The 24,553-nt window shown below is 37.7% G+C and overlaps 1 protein-coding gene across 1 annotated transcript in view; it reads left to right on the forward strand.

Moving 5' to 3' along the window:
• Positions 1–18,714, forward strand: part of LOC129768080 (chitin deacetylase 1) — a 51,905-nt gene extending 33,191 nt beyond the window's left edge. Inside the window, exons 4-5 of the mRNA XM_055769494.1 lie at positions 8,030–8,351; positions 17,475–18,714. Of these exons, the coding sequence (XP_055625469.1) occupies positions 8,030–8,351; positions 17,475–18,303 (1,151 nt within the window). The 3' untranslated portion in view covers positions 18,304–18,714. The remainder of the gene's footprint in view (positions 1–8,029; positions 8,352–17,474) is intronic.
• Positions 18,715–24,553: the final 5,839 nt, after the last annotated feature.

Genomic DNA, 24,553 nt, shown 5'->3' on the forward strand with positions numbered 1-24,553 from the left:
TTCTTTTCATTTGGACGGAGGAAACCACTTTTGGCAGTCCGTGCCACATATAACACCTTCAAATATGGATTCAAAGATTCACGTCGTAAATCTTTCACCGGGTGACCGGGCTGATGCCACGTCCTGTCGGGTGCAATTTTGCGCGATCGTCAGTCAGTCGTCTTCAGTTGATATTAGCATTCACAAGTCACAAGTGGAGCCATGCAATGCGCACCGACCGGTTCGACCGGTTCGGTGGTCAAATAATCTTCGAATTAATAAGAAAAAAATCCACAGCATTGCGTAATCCACTCTAGCGGGGCGAGTTATGCCGTTTATACTTTCAAATTCCCCGCCGGGAGCCTCTTCAGGAGGGGTGTTTTTCAATCCTCTTCACTCGACTAGTCTTGAGAATGGCTAGCTCACAGCATCCGAGAACGAAGCGGTTACGTGGAGCCGGTTCTCCCGGCAATAATCGAATTCAGGCGTGAAATCTGATCATTTAGACATCTCATCAGGTGGGCAAAATTAAATTTGAATAAATGAGAAACGGGTGTCACAGAAGGTGACATTGAGAAACGTTTCTGGGGGGGATCTCTGCTTATGATTTGAACTCGTGCTCTCCCGCACAAGCTGATCTTCTTAATGTGGTTGCCCTTGAAACAGAAATGATATTCGTGTTTTTTTCTCGTTCTTCTTATTTTCAATGGATTTGAACAAATTAGAGTGACTGTGTCAAGAGTAATGAAAACGAAAGAAAGGTCGTTTCAGTGGTTATGAAATACTGCCATATTCCAGCGCCGTTGAAACATTGACAATAACACACGCACACTCGGAGGGCATGAACAAAAGCAATGATAATTGGTGCAGTAAATTAGTTGTGCCCAAAACCGGCGAACTGCTACAGAGGTACAACGTTGTCAACTACAGTGGTGCTCCATTAGAACAAGGGTGGAACCAAGGATGGTGTACTGCGGGCGGGTTATCAACAGCAACCACATGAGCCTCTGAACGCCATGTTTTATTTTCCTTCGAGTGGAATGCCGTCTTATGGTGGCCTCGTATCCACGTCGTGCAAAGTTGATTGGACAGGTTGGCTGTTGCGAGTTTGTGGTGGGCCATTGCATAACCACCCGGTTCCGACCCGGGGATTGGGTCTTCTCTCGTTATCCAGATGGAAAGGATTTCGATAGGGTTGAGCAGCGTTAGTTGTTTAGCAGCGATTGTAAGCTGGGAGATTTTGATTTTTTAAAGTGTTTTAAATAATCTATATTTCTCCAGGGACTGTAAATTCTCTTTTTTATTTGCGGTTGATTTTTTCAGAGCTCGTCTTCGGGACTATCGACCGTTTTCGTTCATGAATGATTCAAATTGTAGTTTGGTTCGATATCTATCAATCTTCAACAGTTATCAGCAATGTTTAAGATCGTTTTTTCCAACTGTTGTATTCAGCATACTGCAATTTAAATCTTTGTTATATTAGTAAGGATTATCGATTCTAATATACTATACATAACAATTCGAAACATGACTCCAGTCTCATTTCATTGGACAAAGATCGTTTTACTGAACTGATTTGTTTTGAATGACTAAAAGATAAAAATCAATGTTTAATTAGGCATCTACATTATTTACGAAAAATGAAAGTGAAGGAATCGTAGAACTGATACTGTCCAAACTAGGCTGACCAAACCGTTCAGGAATTAAACGTAACACGTAACGCCAAGAAAAATCAAAAAATCATATTTTTTTGAAGTACAGTAGAGTCCGTTTATTATGACTCCGTTTACATTGAATAACCGCTCATTATGACATAATTAGACAACGAAGTATGGTTTAATTTAGAATTCTATGTAAAAAAGTCGGATATAATGACTTGCTTTATAGTAGCATGTCGCCTATTATGATCCATGTTTAAAAAATTATGTAAAAAATTATGCCCCACATTTTTCAACAAAACTCTTCGTATTCGTAAATGTTTAGTTGCTGAAGAGACTTTGCGAAAGAGATTAGGATTTCTGAAAATCTTATTATTCCAGCGTCTCGGAAAACTGCTTGCATCATTCCTATTCATAAATCTGGCAACTGTAAGCAGGTGACGAATTATCGCGAAGTATCCATACTTTGCTGTCTCAGCAAAGTGTTCGAAAGACTGATACGCAATCTCTTATACAACGTGGTGTCTCCTACAGGGTGGGCCATTTAAAGTGGAAGCATCTGGCAACCCCATAACTTTTGACAGAGATGTCAGATTAACAAATGTCATACCGCGTTGGAAGCGTCATTTCAGTACAATTTTAACCATGGAACAATACACACCTAAACAACGCGCTGAAATTGTTCAGCTGTACATTCAAAATAACTTCTCAATTGTGTTAACTAAACGTGCGTGGAAAAATAAAAATAAAGTTAAAACATCGCCTGGAGACAACACTATACGTCGATTATATGCCAAATTTATATCGTCTGGTAGTGTTGGTAATGCCAGTCATCTGTCCAGACAACGACCAAGACGTTTCGACGAGAATATTGATGCCGTTCGAGCCAGTGTTGCAGAGACTCCATCGACATCAGGTCGCCATCGTTCGCAAGAGTTAGGCACCGATTTTTTATTGCCATTTGTTCGTGAAAATGAATTGGACAATTACTGGTTCCAACAGGACGGCGCTACATGCCATACAGCGGCTGCCACGACCAAATTATTGCGCGAAATGTTCCCCGGAAGATTAATATCGAAAAACGGCGATTATGACTGGCCACCGAGATCACCTGATTTGACGCCTCCTGACTTTTTTTTATGGGGATATTTAAAATCCAAGGTATACACTGGTAAACCAAGGACCCTGGCTGCGCTGAAAGACAATATCCGACAAGAAATTGCTGCCATATCGGCCGAAACATTGGGCAAAGTGATGGAAAATGCCGAAAAAAGGGCACATTTTGCGGTCAAGGCCAGAGGCGGTCATTTACGAGATATCATAATCAAAAAGTAGTTAGAACAAATCTCCTTGGACCAAAATAAATGAATTTCAAAAAAAAAATTTAAAATTCCACTTCTTTACTTTGCTATTGCAAAAACAAATCCTTCCACTTTAAATGGCCCACCCTGTATAATCTTCGACGGTCAGCATGGATTCATAAAGCATCGCTTTGCCACAACGAATCTAATGTGATACGTTACCACACTGTCCCGTGAAATCTGTGAACTCGGAGTTATGATTGATACTCAGCTCATATTCAACAAGCACTTGGGCGTTATGACCGCTAAAGCTTTCTGTGTACTAGGATTCATTCGTCGTCATGCGTACGAGTTCACCGATATTCAAGCTTTGAAGACTTAGTATTCGATAGTTCGTGGTATTCTTGAGTATGCTGCTTCAATTTGGTCTCCCCATTACGTAGTTCACGCTTTGTCAATCGAACGGGTGCAGAAAAACTGTTTACGGTTTGCTCTGAGACGACTTCCATGGAACGATCCAGCAAATCTACCTCCATATTCCGACCGATATAAACTATTAGGATTGGAATCATTAAGTTCCAGGCGCACTACAAAACGTTTCTATGGTGAATAGACACTCCTCCCCTCTCTCTAGGGGAGGGGGGACTGCAATACAAATGAAGCATACATTTCTTCATAATTCAAGAACTAATCAAGCAAACGGAACTAAATTTGGCATGTGGAAATTTCAGGGGGCAAGAAACATTTCTAAGGTGGTTCAACACTCCTCCCACCTTTCTAAGGGGAGGCCTCCATAGAAATGAAACATGCATGCAAATGGAATCAAAATTGGCATATGGAGGTTTTATTTTGTTAATGGTGGTTAGACGCTCCTTTTCCTCTCTAAAGAGGGGGGGGGTGTGAGTGTGCTGAACAACTTGAGTAGAAAGTCACCAGATTGTTCCATCACACTGATTTTTTAATTTTTTTTATAATTAAATTGCGATTTTATAGCTTTTTTTCAAAAATAAACCTAATATTTATTGAATATCACATCTTCTTCTTCTTCTTCAATGGCACTAACGTTCCTAGAGGAACTTCGCCGTCTCAACATAGTATTACTTGCGTCATTTTTATTAGTACTTAGTTGAGATTTCTATGCCAAATAAAACGCCTTGAATGCATTCTGAGTGGCAAGCTCTAGAATACGCGTGATCACAGTGCAAGTCGGAGGAAATTTCTTTGACGAAAAATTCCCCCGACCAGAACGGGAATCGAACCCGAACACCCGGCATGTTAGTTATGACGCTAACCACTCGGCCACGGGAGCACGAATATCACATCTATTTATTTTGTTTAATATTGATGAGAAAATGATGTCGAGTTTACACTCTTAACAAACTGCAAAATTTCCAAAATGGTAAAAACTTTATATGAATAAGAAAAAACTAGAGATAGATTGTTTACTTGCAAAAGCAGTCACACATGCAAGATCATGAAAAATAAACTTTTTTTTGTGAACTATAACAGTTCGGCTGAAAAGTTCATAAGGTTGACGTCTAGATGGCACCTCTCGCAAAAATCTACTTCACTATCACAAAGCACCATCTTTCAATGGATACATGTCAAAATTTGACAGCAATCGGTCGATTGGTTCGTGAGTTACAGCATTGAAAGTGAAGCAACTTTTGTTATCGTTAAAAAAATGGAAAAAAAATGCAAAAAAAAATGTTTTATTGTTTACCTTATAAACTTTTTAGTCCATATATGTAACAGATGTATTAACTTAACAATGTATTTTAATGTGATGTTTTTATATAAAAAATATTTTGTCCCTTGAGACATTCATGCGATTATTCAAATAACATGAGACATGTATGTAAACAGCCGTTCTGATACTTATGAACAATCTTTTCTCTCACACCAAAGTGTTACAATGGGTAAATTCTGCTAGTGTGATTTTTGTCCCACATTCCTATGCATTCAACGCACTGTGTGTTGTCTTGTGTGTATGACTACTTTGTTTGATACTGAGTACCGTTATCTGTTACTCATAGGAGCACCTTTTTGATTCGTGAACAGATTCACTAGACATCAAGCTTCGTTCAGGGAAAGCATAAACTGATACTTGGTTGAGTAAAATATAAGATTAGCATGGTTTCTTGCTGTGGTGGCTGAAAGCAGACAAACGACCACAAAGAGTCAAAAGTACCAAACCATTGCAGCGCCTTGCAGTATGAAGAATTTTTCTCTAGTGGACTTCCGGTCATTCAGGTCTCTCGGGTTTAAACAATCTTTTCATCTTAATTACTTCTCAGAAAATCTGTATTGATATCTGTATTTTATTTATGAATGCAATTTTTAACTATACATTTAAACAAATATTTAGATAAACAGCTTAGCGTTAGTAAGCATACACAATGTAGTAAAAATACCCTATTATATCGAAGTGTTATGGATGTGAAAACCATGAGGACAACTTTGGGGGCGGTTGTACAGGAGTTACGACACGCCCACAAACAATTTGCCCAAAACTATAAAAGTTCGGTGACTATAAAATTTACTATATCCAAAAAATAAATAAGCCTATAAAAGTTACATCATACGTGTAGTCAATACGCTTTGTTCATCAAATATAATTATCTATAATGCACTAAAAAGATTTTCAACATGATTTGACATTGACATTGCCATGATTTGATACTATGAGACATTTGTTTATTTTTTTAAGAATTTCGACTTACGCAAACCCGGTTGCATGTTAAACGGAATGGATATATCTCACAACTGTGATGCCTGAGGATGATTTGTTTGTTATTTACAAACAAATAATATAAAATACAAAGTGCAGCTGAATACGTCCTACGACTAATTTGCAGAAATTCTGAGGAAATGTCAAAAACATGACTCGAAAACGACTAGTAATAAAATAATAATATAAGTTAAATAATAATATAGCAAAATGTTAGTTTACATTGATTGTAAACGGCTAATCGGTAGATCATATAAATATATATTGTATATCTCTAATAAACTCAAGAAAATTTCAAATAATCTTGAAAAGACATAATCTAACCATTGAACTGTACGCTATCGTGTAATGTATGGATAAAATGTTAATTTAATCAAGAACGATAAATGTTTTAATCGCAGCCCTAACCTTTACTTTAATTAGAACACTTCCATACTGGCCGCAAATCGAATTAAAAAGCCATATGTGAATAAAGTGTCCTCTGAGGGTTACTAATTACTGTTATCAAGCCACAGTGCACCGAGCATTACCCCGGCCGTATCATTACACAAACCAACAATCAATTCTACACCACGCCAACAGACCAATCGGTTACACACCTCATTAATAAACTAATCATGACAAAACACTACCCATGCTTTTTTTTCCCGATCCAAGCCGGTACAATCGAATGCGACTGCTCAAAATGCAAATCACGAACAATATGCGGGCCCTTGGTATGGGTAGTGATATGATTACGAAACTCCCGTTAAATGGACATTACAAGTGATACTGGTCTCCGCATACCTTGCTTTGTTAATTACCATGTCTCTTTCTCTCGTCACCGACGACGGCGACAAAAAAAACGATGTAACGGTACCCAAATCTGCATAAATTACCAACGACGCAGACAGAATCCGTCATTATTTTCCGATCAACTGCAACTGCTGCCTACCCGCCCTCTAAAGACGAGGTGTCGTACCATGGTGGGTCAAATACCGCATCAAGTCCATCCATCAATCGTTGGAAACATTTGAACTCTTCGACCGCGGAAGAGTGGTTCAACAGTTCCTGATCATCGCTCAACCGATGAATGGCGTTGTTAATTACACATTCGTTCCGTTCGTTCGTTCCTCTCTGCTTGCAATTAACCTTGAATCGTTCTTCTGCAGCATCCGGCCACAAATCGGCCGAATCGAGCTGCACATTTTTCAAATTGCATACCATACCGTTAAAGAGCAGCCTGCGAGTGAAAGCAGAAGCCATTATGTACTCCTATTGCCCCGATGATGATTGCTCGAATCATGCCCCATGCTCTCGATGATGCCCGCCGAATGGCACACGGCGGTCAATAGCATGTGAAAGGGAAAGTGTTGCCGTTATATCGTGACCGGGATCCTGTGCGCTTACATCAGCGCAGCGGCTTACGTAAACGATGACCTGACGAACCACAGGGTCGTATGTATGGTACGTACCAGGTTTAAGGTTGGTCACAACGATGGCGCGTAAAATGGGTGCTGCCGGGAGAGTTGGGTGCCTGCATTGTAGGACCGCCAATGTGATTCATAAATGCATAGCTGGTGACGAAAATTACAGTGTTTAGATCAACTCCTGTTGACCAGCTTAAGCTGCAATTTGTCGGGTATCAATAATCGATTCTTAGAAGTAAAAATAACAATTACAGAACCGGACCTCACCAGGAACAAGGAAACTGGCTTGCCTCAACAAGGACGACTAGTGTTGACGCATCCACCGTTGCAAACTATGTGATTCATTTGACGGCGCAAGCAAAAAGTGTTAACGCCTCAGAAAGCAATTAAGATCACGCCATACTAAGATGCCGACAGAATGCAGAAAAAAAAGAATCTCGAAACAACAATCTCATGATTTTTTTTTTTTTATTAAATTCGTTTATTTTTACAGGCTCAGTTACATAAGTTTAAAGGAGCCGAATTCTTAATTATATTTTTATTACTATACATAAACATTTTCTAAATCTAAGGTAATCTCATGATGTTATTGAATGGTTTCAAAGCATGCAAAACGAGGTGCGCTTTTGCGCAACGACGCTCTGTACGACAGAGCGCCTCTTGCAGCAAATTACTTTTCTTTTGTTTCGCCACGATTGTGAGGGAACCCATGAGAAATCCACTCATTGCCTATGAGAACCTTCATTTCGATTAATCATCCCATTGTTGCATGGCCACCATGTCTACCACACGGTACCAAACATGATATCTAATCTGATCAGACCGCCTGTCAATCTTGCGCATTCTGCGTGTATTGGACCTTGAACTGAAAAATAAACAACCACCCCGCAAGCTAGACGACAAGATCTAACTTCCTTTCTTTCCCCGTTGCTCCTTCTCTCTTCTCTACAGACATTGAAAGCGATCCAAATCGTGCGCCCCCTTGTGATCCGGCCGTGTGCGTGCTGCCGGACTGCTTCTGCTCGGAGGACGGCACCACGATCCCCGGAGACCTGCCAGCCAAGGACGTCCCGATGATGATCACCATCACCTTTGACGACGCCATCAACAACAACAACATCGATCTCTACAAGGAGATCTTCAACGGCAAGCGCAAGAACCCGAACGGGTGTGACATCAAGGCGACATACTTCATCTCCCACAAGTACACCAACTACTCGGCCGTGCAGGAAACCCACCGCAAGGGACACGAGATCGCGGTACACTCGATCACGTGAGTACACGTTTGCTGTTTTCGATCGCAACCCCGTTATCACGCTTAGCTCATTTCGATTGATTGATTGTATTACGTTCATAGTTGTTGCAAGGTTTGGCACCCCTCCAATTTCACCCATTAATTGTTTTATTTTGTATTTTCATGGGCGCTTCAAAACACACGTGTGTGGTGGTGCACATATTTTAAATCATTGCAAGACAGCAAAGGAAGGTATTATCCGCTTAAAGTCTCACACACAGACAGATTTGAATTTTTGTATCACGTTGGTGCTGTATATGCAACACAGCTAATTGCTTGTAAATGTCCACAAAATTATCTGGAAAATTCTCAAACACCGCGGCCTGAGTTGGCGCAACCTACACACACGCAAACACGTACACACACGTAGCTGAAACATAATTGACAAAATTCACATAACCTGACATCAGTCATGAACATCATTTAAAACTTCCATAGTTTTGCATCCTTGATTACGCCTTTTTATCGCCTTTGGATATTAACGTCACTCTGTCAGGAATGTACCGGGATTGGCCGACAAAACACTTCCGTTATTCATTCAAACTGATTGTATCGGCTACAAAGTAGATAAAATGTATCGCCCCTTTCGTGATAATAAGCTTATGCCAACGAATAATCAAATCATCAAAACATTTCCCATACGCATTTTCTGGAATCGTAATCTTCTATCGAATGGAGACAGGTTGGTAATTTGAGTTTTACAAATAAAGAAAAAAAACCAGAGCCACGTCAGATGAATACGCTGGTTCTACGATGACACTTATTCAAGTTTTCGGCTAGAAATTCGTTCATAATATTGTCTAATGGTGAGAATAGATGCGTCACAGAGCACAAACTCGGAAAAATTGTCGAATAAATCGGTTAACATAGCCGGTCACCATCGGCTTTGTCGTCTTTAACCTGTTTTTGTTCAGTTCGTACCCAGTGGATGGGTTCTATTCCGAACACGCTGAATGGATTGCATGTTAAACTCGTAAAGCCGTGTCTCATCACCGGTGTAAATTCGTTTCAATAAATATTTTGAAAAATTAAAATTAATTTTTCTTAAAACGTATTTTTCGTATTTAAACACGTTTTTAAACTTTTTTCTATTTAGAAGCATGTGAAGAACATGTCAGAGAATTTACAGAAAAAATATTACGAGTTAAACATTATTGTTTCAGGAGTATCCATACAAAAAAGGCATATGCTCCAGAAACTATAAATGACACAAGGTTGACGTCTTCGACAAAAATTCATATTCGAACAAGATCTAGAACTTTGTCGAATACATTATATGGTCGGGGTTCTGCCAAATTGAAGCAACCGCCATTTTTTTCAAAATTGAGTTATTTGCACCATTGGATGCAGGAAATAATAATCCATCGACTGTAAAATGAACATTAGGGTGCCAATGAATGTATGGGAAAAAATCGACCCTAAAATTTCAAAATGTTACCCTATACAAAATGTTACCTCCTCGAAAAAACACCCTATGCCAAATATCAGCTCAATCGGACTTAAGGGAGAGTGGCGCAAAGCGGTCAAAGTTTGAATTTTTTGAAAATCGATTTTCCGATCACCGATTTTCGGTGATTTTTCGTTTTAAAAAAAAACTCAAATTTTTACGTCTGTGACACTAATAAATGAAGTTGGAATGAGCTAATATTCTGCGAAGGGTATATTATCGTGCAAATCAACATTTCGCAGCAAGTTCCGAATGAAAAATCGAGATAATTATTTTGATTGGTACCCAAAACCATACGCTTCGTTTCGTATTCCAAAAAAAAACTGTCCCAGAGTGTCGATTTTTGATGAAAAAAATTTCGAGATTTCTTTCAGTAGATTTCTACGTTTCATGCAATTTTAGGACATTTGGCATAAAAAAAAATTTCGAACATCCCGATTTCAGATTTTTAGATTTCCAAAGAACTCAAACTTCGACCACTTTGCGCCACTCTCCCTTAAGTCCGATTGAGCTAATATTTGACATAGGGTGTTTCTTCTAGGTGGTGAACATTTTTTATGAGGTAACTTTTTAAAATTAGAGATGACCATTTTCATTGGCACCCTAATGAACATGTCATTCGGGCAATTGACAACAGCTCAAAAAAAAATTCTGTGTAGCAGACTGTAAAAAACCCGAAATTGCATTCAACCAAAGCGAACCATAAACCCACAATATGGCATCGGACGATAGTAATCGTGTTAAATCTCCAAGTGTTTTCTCTCGTGTTTTCTCCAAGTAGGCAGATCCGAATCTTCTACAGATTTTTCTGTTTTTCTAATTGAAATATAACGTAGAGCCAAGCTGTTGAGATACTAATGAACTATTTACAAAAAAATAACATTTTATGGGCCAGATCACGAACATCACTGCCACGTACGCTTTCACGTCACTCACACTTCACTTAACCTTTTTGTGTCTATCATCATTGTCACGGACAGTTGCGTGTAAAAATGAACTCCGTGAAGTGAAAGTGTTCATTCCCGTTTATAAGAGACATGTTGGTTGCATAATGTCGGGTGTTTGAACGCTGTGTCGGTTGCATAGTTTCGGACGTTTCGGACGTTATGTAGGTAAAATTAATACAGCGTATGAGATAATATTCCATTTAATTAATCGTATGTCTTAGAATGACAAGTTTGCGATTATACCTCGATGATTAGTTTGCTGAATCAAATGCTGGCTCCAAGATGAGGAGGAATAGTTGGTTGCGCGGGAATAATGTAGTTGTTGAACATATAGGAATGTAATTTTACGCTAGAGATAAAACATGACTATTATGTTTAACTCTTGTACTTAGCTCTGTCTTACTCGATTAAATAGTGAGACATATTTAGAATCATTTTTCATGAACCGTTTCTACAATTTTAATATCTTCTATATCTCAGAACAAACGCGAATTTATCCACCTCACGATCAGTAAAATTTGAGCTACTCCCATATGAGATTCTGAAGTTTAATCCTCTTACCCTTCCCATTCTCGTGTAATCTGATACACGGGACATGAGGTTTGATTCAATTATTTGAACAGAAACTGGTCAGCACTTATTTAATGTTCTTTCATTCAAAGTATGTCTTCAAAACAATACCGTTGAAAATATCTATAACGTAAAAAGTTATAACTATCGTCCTGATTCTGGTCTGGTCCGCCAATTGTGAATGTTTGAATTACAAAAACTAGCTCTGCAATGTTGGAAAAACTTTACAGTTATTATTTTATATTCAAAATATCAACAAATCAATCGTATTTGGGGCCAGTGGCCTCCATTGCCATTTTATGGTATTGCAACTCTCTCTTAGTCTAATCCTAAAAATAGAAATAAAAAATACATAGCTACATTTTTAATCATTAATTACATCCCATAGCGCATTTACCGAATCCAAATAAACAAATTTACGTCCTCTGGATACGTCAGAATTTTGTTCTAAAAAGACCACCAGGCGGGTAAATTATGGTTTGTTTATCTTTTATTTCTTAAACGAGCCAAGACAATATTCAAACTATTAGCAAAAAAGCTAAATAAATACGAAATTAAACTTACGCCATTCCGCGTGACTAGCTTTCACCATCTAAAACACAAGTGACAAATATACCTGTTTTTCTCCGTGACATGACAGTATCGTGGTATTCATAATAACACCGAGTTCATCAAAGTTGGCACGACGGATGAACTCTTCTGGAATCTACACACACGGTGACGGCCGTGATAAGGTTGTATACAATTCACTTCGTTTTCACCGTGAAGTGACGTTCGTGATCAGGCCCTATATAAAAACATGATGTTAGTATTCCAACTTCGTATATCTGAAAACAGACAGTGAACCAGTCCTCCACCGTCTTCAAATTACAGTTCTGCAAAGCTTCCACCATTCCAACATCTCGTAAAAGCCCCATATTAACATTTGCGATGTTAATGCTTTTATTCTCAAGCTAGTAAAGAATATATTCATCGACGCCTTAGAAATATCGATGTCGGTCTTACAAGCATCAACAATGTTGATAAACTGCTATATGGTTTTAGAATTAGTGCCTTCATAGGGTTGTAAGTTAATGTAACTCAGAAAGTATTCATTCACAAAAAGGGGTCGTAATAGTCTCACTGGAGCAAAGAACAATGTTCAGAACTGAACAGTACCTGAGAATTATTCAAATTCTACTCAGACTCTTTCATGTGTTTGATGCGTTATAATCGTGAATTATTGTATACCTTGTAAGAATCGAAAATTCGTTGGCACCTTTTGAATTTTTCTTGCTAAGCCGATTCGGCAAACAAATGCAAGCTCGCCTCGATTGAGTATTCTTGTTCTCAGAAAATAAATAACAGTAAATAATATTCTAAATAGCAGACTCTCCAAAATTTCAAGGCAACTTTAGAACTAGTCACGTTGGTTGCGCTGAGCTGCATAAGCCATTCACAAAGGAGCGAAGCAATACTATTTGCAAATTAACTCCCAGCATTAACATGTACTGTTGATTGCTCGTTGATTAGAGCGATACTCAAACACTGAACTTATTAAATATACAAGTAGTTTTTCAATATCTTTTAGCAAAATTATATCCTTATCGCTTCCATCATCATTTACAAAGAAATATTTCACAAATTACACTAAGTTATAATGCGTGTGGGTGACCGTGGATGACATCAGACATCATTATTTGCATCGACACATAAATTTACAAATACACGCACGCACACTCAAACAATTAGAAGATCAAAACCTTGTGGGTACGTGGCTACGAGACAGTTTGAGAATTTTAAAGTTATCTCTTAAGACGGCTCGTAGGCTGGAACGAGACTAGAATAAAAATCCATGCGAAAGCGAAGTATAATGTAATAGTTAACTTCATATTTCTCTTCTGCTTCCACACCCAAAATTAATTGCAAATGTTTTGGTATCCCGATTTATTATGTTGAATGAGCCCAAACATAACAGAGAATGTGCTACTCCTCCCTACTGGCATATCATTTGTATAATATATATGCTATAGCAATATAAGAGCAACATTAGCGAGCGAAACAAGAGACGCATTGCAAATAAACACGCATTAGAGCTTTTCGCACACTTTGCCACATACACGGACCAGACCGAGAAGGATATAGATTCACGTTAATGCTCTCCTTTTACTCTTAGAAAACACCTCCCAACTTTATTTTATAATGATGTAATATTATCACCCATTTATGCAACAGCACCAGCAGCTATATGAATAGAGTGATCGTGTAAAATAGCCTTGCATTCCAGCCGGCCTTAGCTCGATCCCCGTTGACATCGTTTGGACTTTTTTTTGGCTGACGTTCAATCTGAGAGAAAGAAATGTCTGCTCCCATACACAAAAAACATTTTATTTGCTCATTTCACTCATCAGCACACGAAAAAGCATTTTCTCTGTCGAAGAAGAAATGTTTTCTGCCAACGCTAGTTTGGGTGCACACACCAACGCGTGCTCAGTACTGTACATTTTTCTTTTGTGCATATTCTGAGAATGAAAGAATAAAAGCGCAAATTGCAGCATAAGGGGAATATTTTTAAACCGCTTCTTTGTCTGTCCCTTGTTCGTCTCTTAGATAGAATTATGTCTGATGGTGGCTAGGGTTTTTTCGCAATGGTGTGGATGTACTCAAATTATATTTCGATGCAACTTTACTTGCTCTCTTTTAGATGGCAAAATTTGGGGAACAAGATTTGAATCAATCAATGCGATTTAGCTTGTTTGGATAAAGTATAACAATACATAACATGTACAACATTTTGTTTAAGAAAAAAATACAAAATTTCATTATGGTTCATCGTGGTCTATTCACTTCTTGGAGAGTCTCGCTGATTACCGTTGTTGCGATGTTCCAAGGCGTTGGGCCCAATATGGAACCCTCTGAAACTCCCATCAAGGTATTCACCGGTTTCTGTCCACCATCTGTATTGTAGAACAGTATCCGATTCTGAAAAGAACTCCAGTATCCGGTACATATAACTGAGAACCTACATTCTGTGTAGTAACTCAGCGATCATAATCTCTGCGCAATACTATTATCCTTTTCTGTGTCGAGGGCAACTTCTGAATGTTCAATTTTACAATGTCATCCAGGCATCGAATACTTAATGCAGTTTCTTGTAATTCATTGAATTAATCGGTTAAATGTTTCACAAAAAAAAGTACTTTCCAAAGTTTTGTAGGGATGAAAAAGTTTAACATTCTTGGTGTGTTTATGAAACGGACATATGGCGGAAGCTCTTTCGAACACTACCTTTTTTCCACCAGCACGATTATTTGAATTGTCATCATATAAAACATTGATACTGTTTGGAACATTCCTAAAACTTCTTCTATGTGAACTTACCTATCGAAACCATCGGAACATTCACCCCTCTTCAGGAACCCGATCGGATTTGAAGTTGACGCGATGTTGCATTCAGTAATTCGAATCGATCGAAAATCCCACCGAGATTCAAACCCAAACGACAAAAGCGACAACATAGCCTTGACGCGAAACAAAGATGATTTTTTTATCATTGAGAAAGTTTGAGCGGAAATGCTGGGAAAATAAAACAAATAGTTAGGTAAGGCTGAGAACTACGATTTCAAAATATTTAAATAACATTGGGTAATAATATTCATTTAAATTTTAACTATTTAGAACTGCCTGCTGATGTGATAGAGTGTATAAAGCTTCGCGTAAATAGTTTTGCGTAAAGGCAACATTGGCATATTTCGACCTCGTTCGGATTGCGATGTTTCAAATTCGAACGGCTTCCGGAATATGTGTGATAATAATCAGTGAATCAAATTTGAAAAAAAAAACATTACAAATCAAAGTCGCAAAAATTACATCCTCAAGCAGAATTATTTTTCAATTTTTATTCACCTTTTCACAGTTTTGATGAAATGTCCCTAAAGCCTTCAAGTATCAATTACATATTGGTATTTACTGTGAAAAGCATTTGCTTGGTAGAAAGCTGTAGTGTTAATTAATTTCGATATATTCATTTTTTCTCCATAGAATACGGAAAATAGTGCATTGATTTGTAGCCTTTTTCTTCCCATATTTCAGTTAATGATTTGTCCACAGATGTTTGTTAGTCGGAAAACTCTAAATGCATTGAAATTCATCAAAATTGAAACTTGTTTTTTTATTATTTCATTTTTTATTATTATTACTTTATTTATTTCTCTCCTTTTCTGCCTTTTCTGTAGCCTTTTCAGTGGCATACAGAAACATCAAAGTTGGCTCTAAAAGACTACAATCCCATAACCACTTCTTGTTCAATTTGCTGTCCTTTGTTTCAATTTCCAAAAAAAAACTCATAATGTTTTGTCATTTTGAAGGCACTTTCTTATCACCAACAACAATTCAAAATGTGGTTCATCTTCACTAGACGAGAAGAGATTTATCGAACCAGTTCTTTCACTGGCGTTTTGTCAAAAGTTCTTCCCTTCCACATCCAAAAAGGTTTTTTCTTAGTTATGCAGCAAATCACAATCACATTGTTGATGTAGGACTACAATTTTGCTTTTGCTCAACTCGCTTGTTTGTCACTTCGGATATTATGTGAGAATGGAAGGATACTTTACTTATTAGCTCTTTAGTTAACATTTTGGTGGTTTCGTATGACGCAATCATACACAAACACTATTCTTCATATGGTGTGAAATCCGAGGCGGACCGTCTTTTCATCCACCTCCATCCTCGTATTTGAATATGAAATAACGAAAATCGTCCCGCGGTTTGTCATATCTTTCATTCACACTAGATACTCTGCAAGAATTTTTCGGGCGTGTAACATCAGCTTTAAAAATGCAATTTGAAAATATTAAGATTAACTCATAGCCTCAATAAAAGCTATAGACTGCTCGCTGATAGAAGACTAGAATAGAACTAGTAAATGGCATCTTCATACTTTACCCTGGTGCAATTTTTGTGTAAAGGCGAAGAAAAAATTCAAAATAGTCATTACTTTGGTGTGGTGTGTCTTGTTGTAAATGAAATCGAGTTGTGATTTTGTTCACAACTTGCCGTCAGGTGGAGAGTGCCTATTTATGTTTACATCACTCGCAAACATTGTTGTTGGTTTTTTTTCGTTGCCAAAAGTAGATATAATCGTCTGGAACAGTGGGCCACGATAACTTCTGTAGCTATAACACCAAGAATAAAAATAATACTGACAATGCTTGTTCATTATTCTCGTGCTCGCCGTATTATTCTTGTAAGGGAATCAATGAATCACGACTCAACAATCTTCAGCTGATTCAACAGTAACACGGCTCATTTCACACTACGAAAACTTTGTACTGAGGAGTAATAAACAAATGAAAAATTATTTTTAAAAAATATTTACAACTACCTACAATTTTTTCGCCTTGGATATGATAATGCTTGACTTTTCAATGATACTGGTATACAAAAGTTGTGCCTCGCCGTTTGATTAGATGCTCGTTATTGTCGGCTCTGTCTTGAATGCAAAAACACTTGCATGGAAAAATAGGAATGCTAGCAATCCTCGTTAATTTATACTATTTTCGAATCCGGGAATCGTGTTCATGGATTAAAGTAATTAAAATTAAAGTAATAAATTACTTTTCGAACAACTAACAGTAGGTGTCATAGTCAAAAGTTATTAGTTTTCATATCTAGGAGGGTTATGGTAAATTATGTATCACGCAAAAATTCACCTGTAAACATCTTCGCTTATAAGCATATAGGATAAACTAAAATCATGAAGCGAGACACGCTACTGTGGAACGCACCGTGATAGTAAATTATAGGACATCAAACTTTGTGCTTTGAGGCTAGTAAATCAGGTAGCTTTAACAAAAAGACAGTTTTATTCAGAGACGCAAGGCAGACAACCCCTGGATTGACCTACATCGACGAATGCTGACGCAGAATGGGAAATCTTGCTTTAGCGCAATTTGAGAAATTTTCAGTTTGCATGAAGCTTGTAGTCACTTAGATAAAAAAAAATAACGAATAAGGCTTCTGCAATTTTTTGTTCATTAACTATCGTAATTTGTACTCCATGACCTGATATATAAATTCAAGCTATCGATCACCGATGTTAAAATCGGAATGCTCTATTTCCAACCACTAATTTACGCCCCACCTCTTCTTCCTCCTCAGCCACAATGACGAGGAACGGTTCTGGTCGAACGCCACCGTCGACGACTGGGCCAAGGAAATGGCCGGTATGCGTATTATCATCGAAAAGTTCGCCAACTTGACTGACAACTCCGTAGTCGGTGTCCGCGCCCCATACCTGCGTGTCGGTGGTAACAACCAGTTCACCATGATGGAGGAACAAGCCTTCCTGTACGATTCGACTATCACCGCACCCCTTTCGAACCCACCGCTATGGCCATATACCATGTACTTCCGCATGCCCCATCGATGCCACGGCAATCTGCAGAGCTGCCCAACCCGCTCTCACGCCGTCTGGGAAATGGTCATGAACGAGCTGGATCGCCGAGAGGATCCAACCAACGACGAATACCTACCCGGATGTGCTATGGTGGATTCCTGCTCGAACATTCTCACCGGCGATCAGTTCTACAACTTCTTGAACCACAACTTCGATCGTCACTACGAGCAAAATCGTGCCCCACTTGGTCTGTATTTCCACGCTGCCTGGCTGAAGAACAACCCCGAGTTCCTGGACGCGTTCGTTTACTGGATCGATGAGATTCTGTCCAACCACAACGATGTGTACTTCGTCACCATGACCCAGGTAATCCAGTGGATCCAGAACCCACGTACGGTCTCGGAAGTCAAGAACTTCGAGCCATGGAGGGAGAAGTGCGTCGTTGATGGCAAGCCAGCCTGTTGGGTGCCAAGCTCCTGCAAACTCACCTCCAAGGAAGTTCCCGGGGAAACCATCAATCTGCAGACCTGCGTGCGATGCCCCAACAACTACCCATGGCTCAACGACCCAACTGGCGATGGATTCTTCTAAGCCGACTAATCGAGCCTCTGAATTCGTGAGGTTATTTTCTAGGAAATTTATAGTTCGTCCCCTGCATATTTACTCCGCTTCAAATCCCCTTCTAATATAGTCCCAAAACATCATGTTATAAACAAACAAAAAAGTAAACGCTATCATCTTAAACACCCCCTCCTATCCCTTTCCTTCCCCTGTTTGCCAAAAAAAAAGAACTAACAAAACGAAACAAGACTTGAAGAAATCACTTCTCCGTCCATCCGGGAGAAACGTAAAGAAATAAAGGAAAGAAACGTATCGAAGTTCGAACGCAATGATCACGACGAATCGCGCGATTGCAAGAACAACGCCAGGGCGTCCCCCTCACCACCCCTCACAAGGCTCCCTCCATCACAGAATCTCTCAATTCGTCCCCATCTACGAAGCCGTCATGGAACGAGGAACGCCCATCGATGTGAAGCAATAAACAAAAACGGAGATTGAGGGAAAATCATGCTGTGGATATATTTTTTTTTGTCGTTTATAATTTAATTTAGAGAGAGAGAGTGAAGAAGGAAAAAACAAACTAAAAGCTGCAAAATAAGCTTCATGTTATTGGAAGGATGAAACTGTTTATATTTTATAAACGTAATTATTTTTTGAGACGATATTTTAATGTTAATTCCTAACTTTTTCACCTTCACCAGCTGTGTATTTTTTTTCTCAGTAGTTTGTGTACGATGTAAATACTGTGCAACTGCGTAATTTTAAGTGATCTACTCGAAAACAAAAAATGCAACTACATTTTCTTAGCACTTCAATGACGTTGTATACTAGGAGAGTAATTATAAATATCCGCCCTGGAAGAAAAAGCTGAGTATTTACTATTGCTATATTGTTTTATAAATCCTCAGAGACTTGATTCAAAAACACATAAAAACATACTGTGAACGATTGTAGGAAAAGAGTAAATTAAATAAAGTTACTGAAAAGTTTTTAAAAACATCGAAAAAAACTACCCAAGTGTTTTGACTTTTATCGCATATGTCATCCAGTTAGTGGATATGAATTCAAATAACACAAACAAGAAACACTATCGACTATCACACAGCCCAACATTTTATCACAGACTTTCCCTTTCACCTAAGTTATGCCAGAGCCGACGCTTTTTTCCCCTCTACCTATTCGACTGATCCGCCCCTAGAGAATGTGTGTGTTTGACGAGAGGAAAAAAACACTCACCGGTTCTCTATCTTCGCTAATATAATCGAATCCAAGGTGATCCAGTCGAGTTGTTCATTTTCGATCTATAATTTCTGCTGCTATCTGCCGTGAAGCCAAGTCAGCCTCGATCTCGAGTCGCAAAGGTGTTATGTGTGTGTGAAAAATCCATGCATACATGGTTGATGTAGTTGTTGGATGTTCAATCTGCACGTCAATTGAAAGTGACCTGTGAAATTTCTCGAAGTTTTCTTCCACTTTTCATCCTCGATGCATTCTATGAAAAATATGGAAGAATGATTTGTTTGTTTTTTTTTTAAATTCTATTCTCTTTATTCGTTGATAAAAACTTAATGAATACAACTCAACATCGACGTTGCTATCATTATTGCGAGTTGCGGTTTATATTCGAATAACAAGTATTGCGTTGATCTTGTAGGGGTTCTACAGTAAGCCATCATTCAATTTTCCAGGTCGCTCTAGGAAACGGAACAAACCGTTTTGTCTTTGGACCTCCTTCGATAAGGGACGTTACATACTAGCACTATATCGCCAAAGTTATCTTTAGCTTTTGTTCACGTTCCATAGTAACGTTGATATATCGAAATTATTCGAATTTGTGTTGCATGAGTGATGTTTCGACCCATTCTGCTATGTGGATGAAATTCTATGCACTCAACTGCTATGTACCGAGCCGATATTCAAGACAATGCACAAACAGTTGGGTCCGGAGAGCTACCAACGATACTTCAATACTTTTTTGTACACCTTTTTTTGTTCCTTCTTTTTTTTCGACTTTCGAGGACACATTGTTTATCAAGATATGTTTCAACAGATTCTCCTAATATGGCAGAAATTGCTTCCTGAATAACAACCTCGACTTCCTCATGGACTAACCTGCCGGCCGTACAGACATTTGAGTTAAACTTGAACATGACTTGTCTGTACATGTCTTTATTACTCTCCGTTATAAGCTTGTAGGAAATTCCTACCTGTTTCCTACCTGAATACAGCTATTGATTTGGGAATAGCAGTCCATCTTTGTTATTGAAAGAACAGAACTTAAAATAAATATAAGTGTCGGTATGATACCTCAGGTGGACGGCGACGGTCTTTATGGTGTTATCTACCTTCAACTATAATAATTCAGTCAAATCAGATTCATTCCAGCAAAATGTGTGATCGGTTAATTTTGCTTTAAACCCAGAAAAAAAAAGTTCACGAGAACACTAAAACATTCAAGTTTATTTATCGTACTCCTTCAATAACTAGTTTTTACATATCTGTTATATTTTAAGCATGAATTTTGCAGATCTAATGTATTCATAGGCAAAAGTTTATTATTATGATATAAACTCTTGTTTGTCCAGGAATCATTTCTTCGTCGAAAATTTCCTATTCACAGTTCGTTTATTCCTGCAGGCTCAGGTACATAAGTTTAAAGGTGCCAAGTCCATCATTTTATTTTTATTTCTTTTGTATATTTACATTTTCACTTATACTACGGTTATTAGGATGGGGAACCGAATACTCAGTTAGATTATTATGAAATAATATGAACGTTAATGACTCACTTTACAGCGAACGGATTTTGATGATTTGCATGCCCAACGAATCGGAAACTCTCTAGTATGTGTGTGATATGCTGTACATTATAATCTTCTGATTTGTAAATGTTTGTAAAATGTGTTCTGCTCATTCGTGTGCTTACCTACTTAACAGTCCTATACTCGCGCATAGGTCTGTCAGACCGAGAAATCAATCATTCGTTAATTTCCCAAAAAATATGAACACTACGACTTTGCGATTCTTTCTAGCTTCGTTATTCGTCGTCGAATTATTTTGTCGTTGAATGAAATGTATAAATTAATGTTAGTGGCGTGGAATATTAATCAAATATAATGCATTAGATTATTACCGGTCTATTCTCATCAGATTTTAGTTCCTTTTGTCATCGGATTGCACGGATTCATATATTAACTATTCATCGATATATTTGTCGTTAGATTCATACGTGCAAAACCACAATACAAACGTTTGACTTTCGTATAGTTATTCCCTAAATACAATGGTCACACATCTACACAATTGTGGAAGAAATTCACTTAGGGAAGAATTGTAAACAGTAAACTATAAACTAATCGATGGCTTATGGTTATTCTTTACAGTTACAGTTTCGGAGATATTTTTTATAATGAACAATATCGACAAGATAACAAGAAAAAGAAAAGGAAATTCCTAGGAATCCTATTATATCATCTTTTTATGCTCAATGTAAAAAAAGGCATTAATTAATAGTTTACCAAGCATGTAGTTATGATATGTTCTGATTCTTACTCCAATGAAACCACAATCGATACGTTTTTATGTTATTTTATTGTTCTTTATACTTTCATGAATTATATTCAGTTGCTTTTAATTAATTAATTAATTTAATTAACTAAGAGAAATCGATCAAATCACTTACCCCCCTTGCTTTCTCCCGACGCCCGACGAGAACTCGCTCACACTGCCAGAGCATATAAGCAGAATATTTGCAATTTCTGGTAAACAATCTTGATCCTGCTGCGAAGGGTCCACATCACTCTGGAGGATGGTAGGTGGATCTCGATGAACGATATATGATAACTTCAACTATTAGAAAATATTTAAATTCCATAGCAGTGAAATGTTGTGGGTGTAAAGACAACATTTAAGCAAATTTACATACTTGAAATCTTCGAAAAATAATTAGACTACTTTTTGAAAACGGCAATTTTTTTCTTTATTTTTTACAACAAATTATAACTTAAAAACTTTGATATCTACAGAATTCTGGTCAAAGGATGAAATGTAGGAAATTGTTTAAATTTTCATAAACAAATGCCTAAATTTTTTTAAAGAAAAATAACTCTGAAAAACAGATTATTTTAAAAATTGAATTCCATTTTCCTCAAAAACATATTTATTTTAAATTCAAAAAAACAATATGTGAATAGCCCGTATGGAGACTCCTGAAAAAGTAATGTTTTACTCGCAACATTTTTGTGTATGAATTCTCGCATCTGACATGTTCTTGACAAGTTTCAAAATAGAAAAAAGTTTGCAGAACATATAAATCGCGAAAATTTATACATAAAATTGATACGAGTTAAACATTGATAGTAATTTTTCAAAGAAAACATGAATTAGTTGTTGTTGGAAAAACATTTTCGCTGGTGTGATCGATGTGCAGTATCACCCTGATGTCGTCTATAGACGAAACTCATAGCGAAAGGGTTAATGAAAATTTAAAGAAATTCCTACATTTTATTCCTTGACCAGAGTCATATGGATGATGTAGTTTTTGAGCTGTAATTTTTTCCAGAAAAAAAGAAAAAAATTGCCCCCTTCAAAAAAGTAGTCTAGTTCTAATTTCGAAGATTTCAAGTATGAAAATTTGAAAACACCCATGTGTTTACACTCACAACGTTTCGCTGCTATCTGAGATGGTGGTGCCAAACGGCCAGTAAGTTGGCATGAAATTCATCATGGATAATTCTCAAAGATATTGTGTGAAATTGTGTGTTACAACCAAATTTTTCATATGCCGAAACGTTGAAAATGGTTCAGAATACAATTGGTGATTCAATATCAAAAATTCCATGTTTTTGTTCGAACACGAACACACTTTTTGTTTGCTAGTGTTCAATATTCACCGCAAACACGAACAATGATACTCAAACATAAACATTCGTTTCTCACATCATAAACAAACACAATGTTTATAATTCAAGCATGTCCATCATGTCCAAACATGCCACCCATTGTCGCAGTATTCATTGCTTTCGTTTCGTTTTTTTTTTTCATGCACCGGAAAAAATAATTCCTCATAAAACATTTCTTTGTAGAGCACTTTGTCACAAAAACTAACTAGAAATTTAGTTCGTATTGCAAAAATTACGTGAACTCAGAGGCTATTAATTCATGATAATTTTGCAAGTCCATATCCATAGCTATTTCCCGTGAATAGAAAACATTCTCTGAATAGAAAGAAGCTTTCTATGAGATTTTTTTTCTCCGTGCATGTAACCAATTGAAGTCTGGAGAACCGAGTGCACAGCGACGTCATACAAGTGCTGGCTAAATAAATAGATAAATACCCAAAAATTAGTTTTGGATGGATGTTTTCAGGAAAGTTCACACCTATTCTTGGTGTTTTGGTGTGGAAAACTATAATCTCCGATCTCCGGATCTCTCTAAACATCTAATCAATTTTAGTACTTGTTCAAATAGCTGATGATAGCGGATGTTACATGAATCCAATTGATAAGTTGATGAATGGACTAAATAATGATATCAATTGTGAAGAACTCTGATATCAATTGTCACTTTTACTTTGTTCAGAACAGATTATTTTAATATAAGAGTATTTTATTTGTCAGAAATTTTATACGAAGCACCGTTTTCCATGTCAACACACCAAAATACCCTGTGTTGAGTGGTGGTGGTGTAGTGTCTAATTCGCTTCTTTTACTCTTCACATTGCCGTTGCTTGGGTGAAAATACAAGAGAAACTGTACATGATGTTTGAACATCATGTGAAACAAACATGTCACATTTTCAAACATAAGATATGAAAAAATCTTGTTTGTCTACAAACTCTAAACAGCGAGAGCAGTGTGAACATTGTTCGTCTCGTACGCAGCATTTTATGTGAAACACGGAAGACTGCACGGGTGTATGAATTGTATAAGGCATTCAGAGACGGCCGTGGAGAAAAGAACGATTGGTCACGTCAAGGACGATCATCCACCTCTTCAACTGATGAAAACATCGACAAAATAAAAGGAATGGCGATCGGAAATCGTTGAGAAAAGTCACAGCACGACCAGTGCCAAAAAAACTCAATTTTCTTCATAAATTTCATCGCAATCAAGTGATATAAGACATGCTTGAACGATCAATTCTGATCCCACTGACACCGAGACATGGGTGTGACTTTTTTCTCTTTTCGAAACTCAAATTACCCGTTTTGGCACTTGTAACCGTTCGAAGTCCCGACACGCGAGTTTAGCTAAATCAGGTGGCTTTAGCGCCACTCCCC

Source organism: Toxorhynchites rutilus, chromosome 2, assembly GCF_029784135.1.
Source record: "Toxorhynchites rutilus septentrionalis strain SRP chromosome 2, ASM2978413v1, whole genome shotgun sequence".
Classification (NCBI taxonomy): Eukaryota; Metazoa; Arthropoda; class Insecta; order Diptera; family Culicidae; genus Toxorhynchites; species Toxorhynchites rutilus.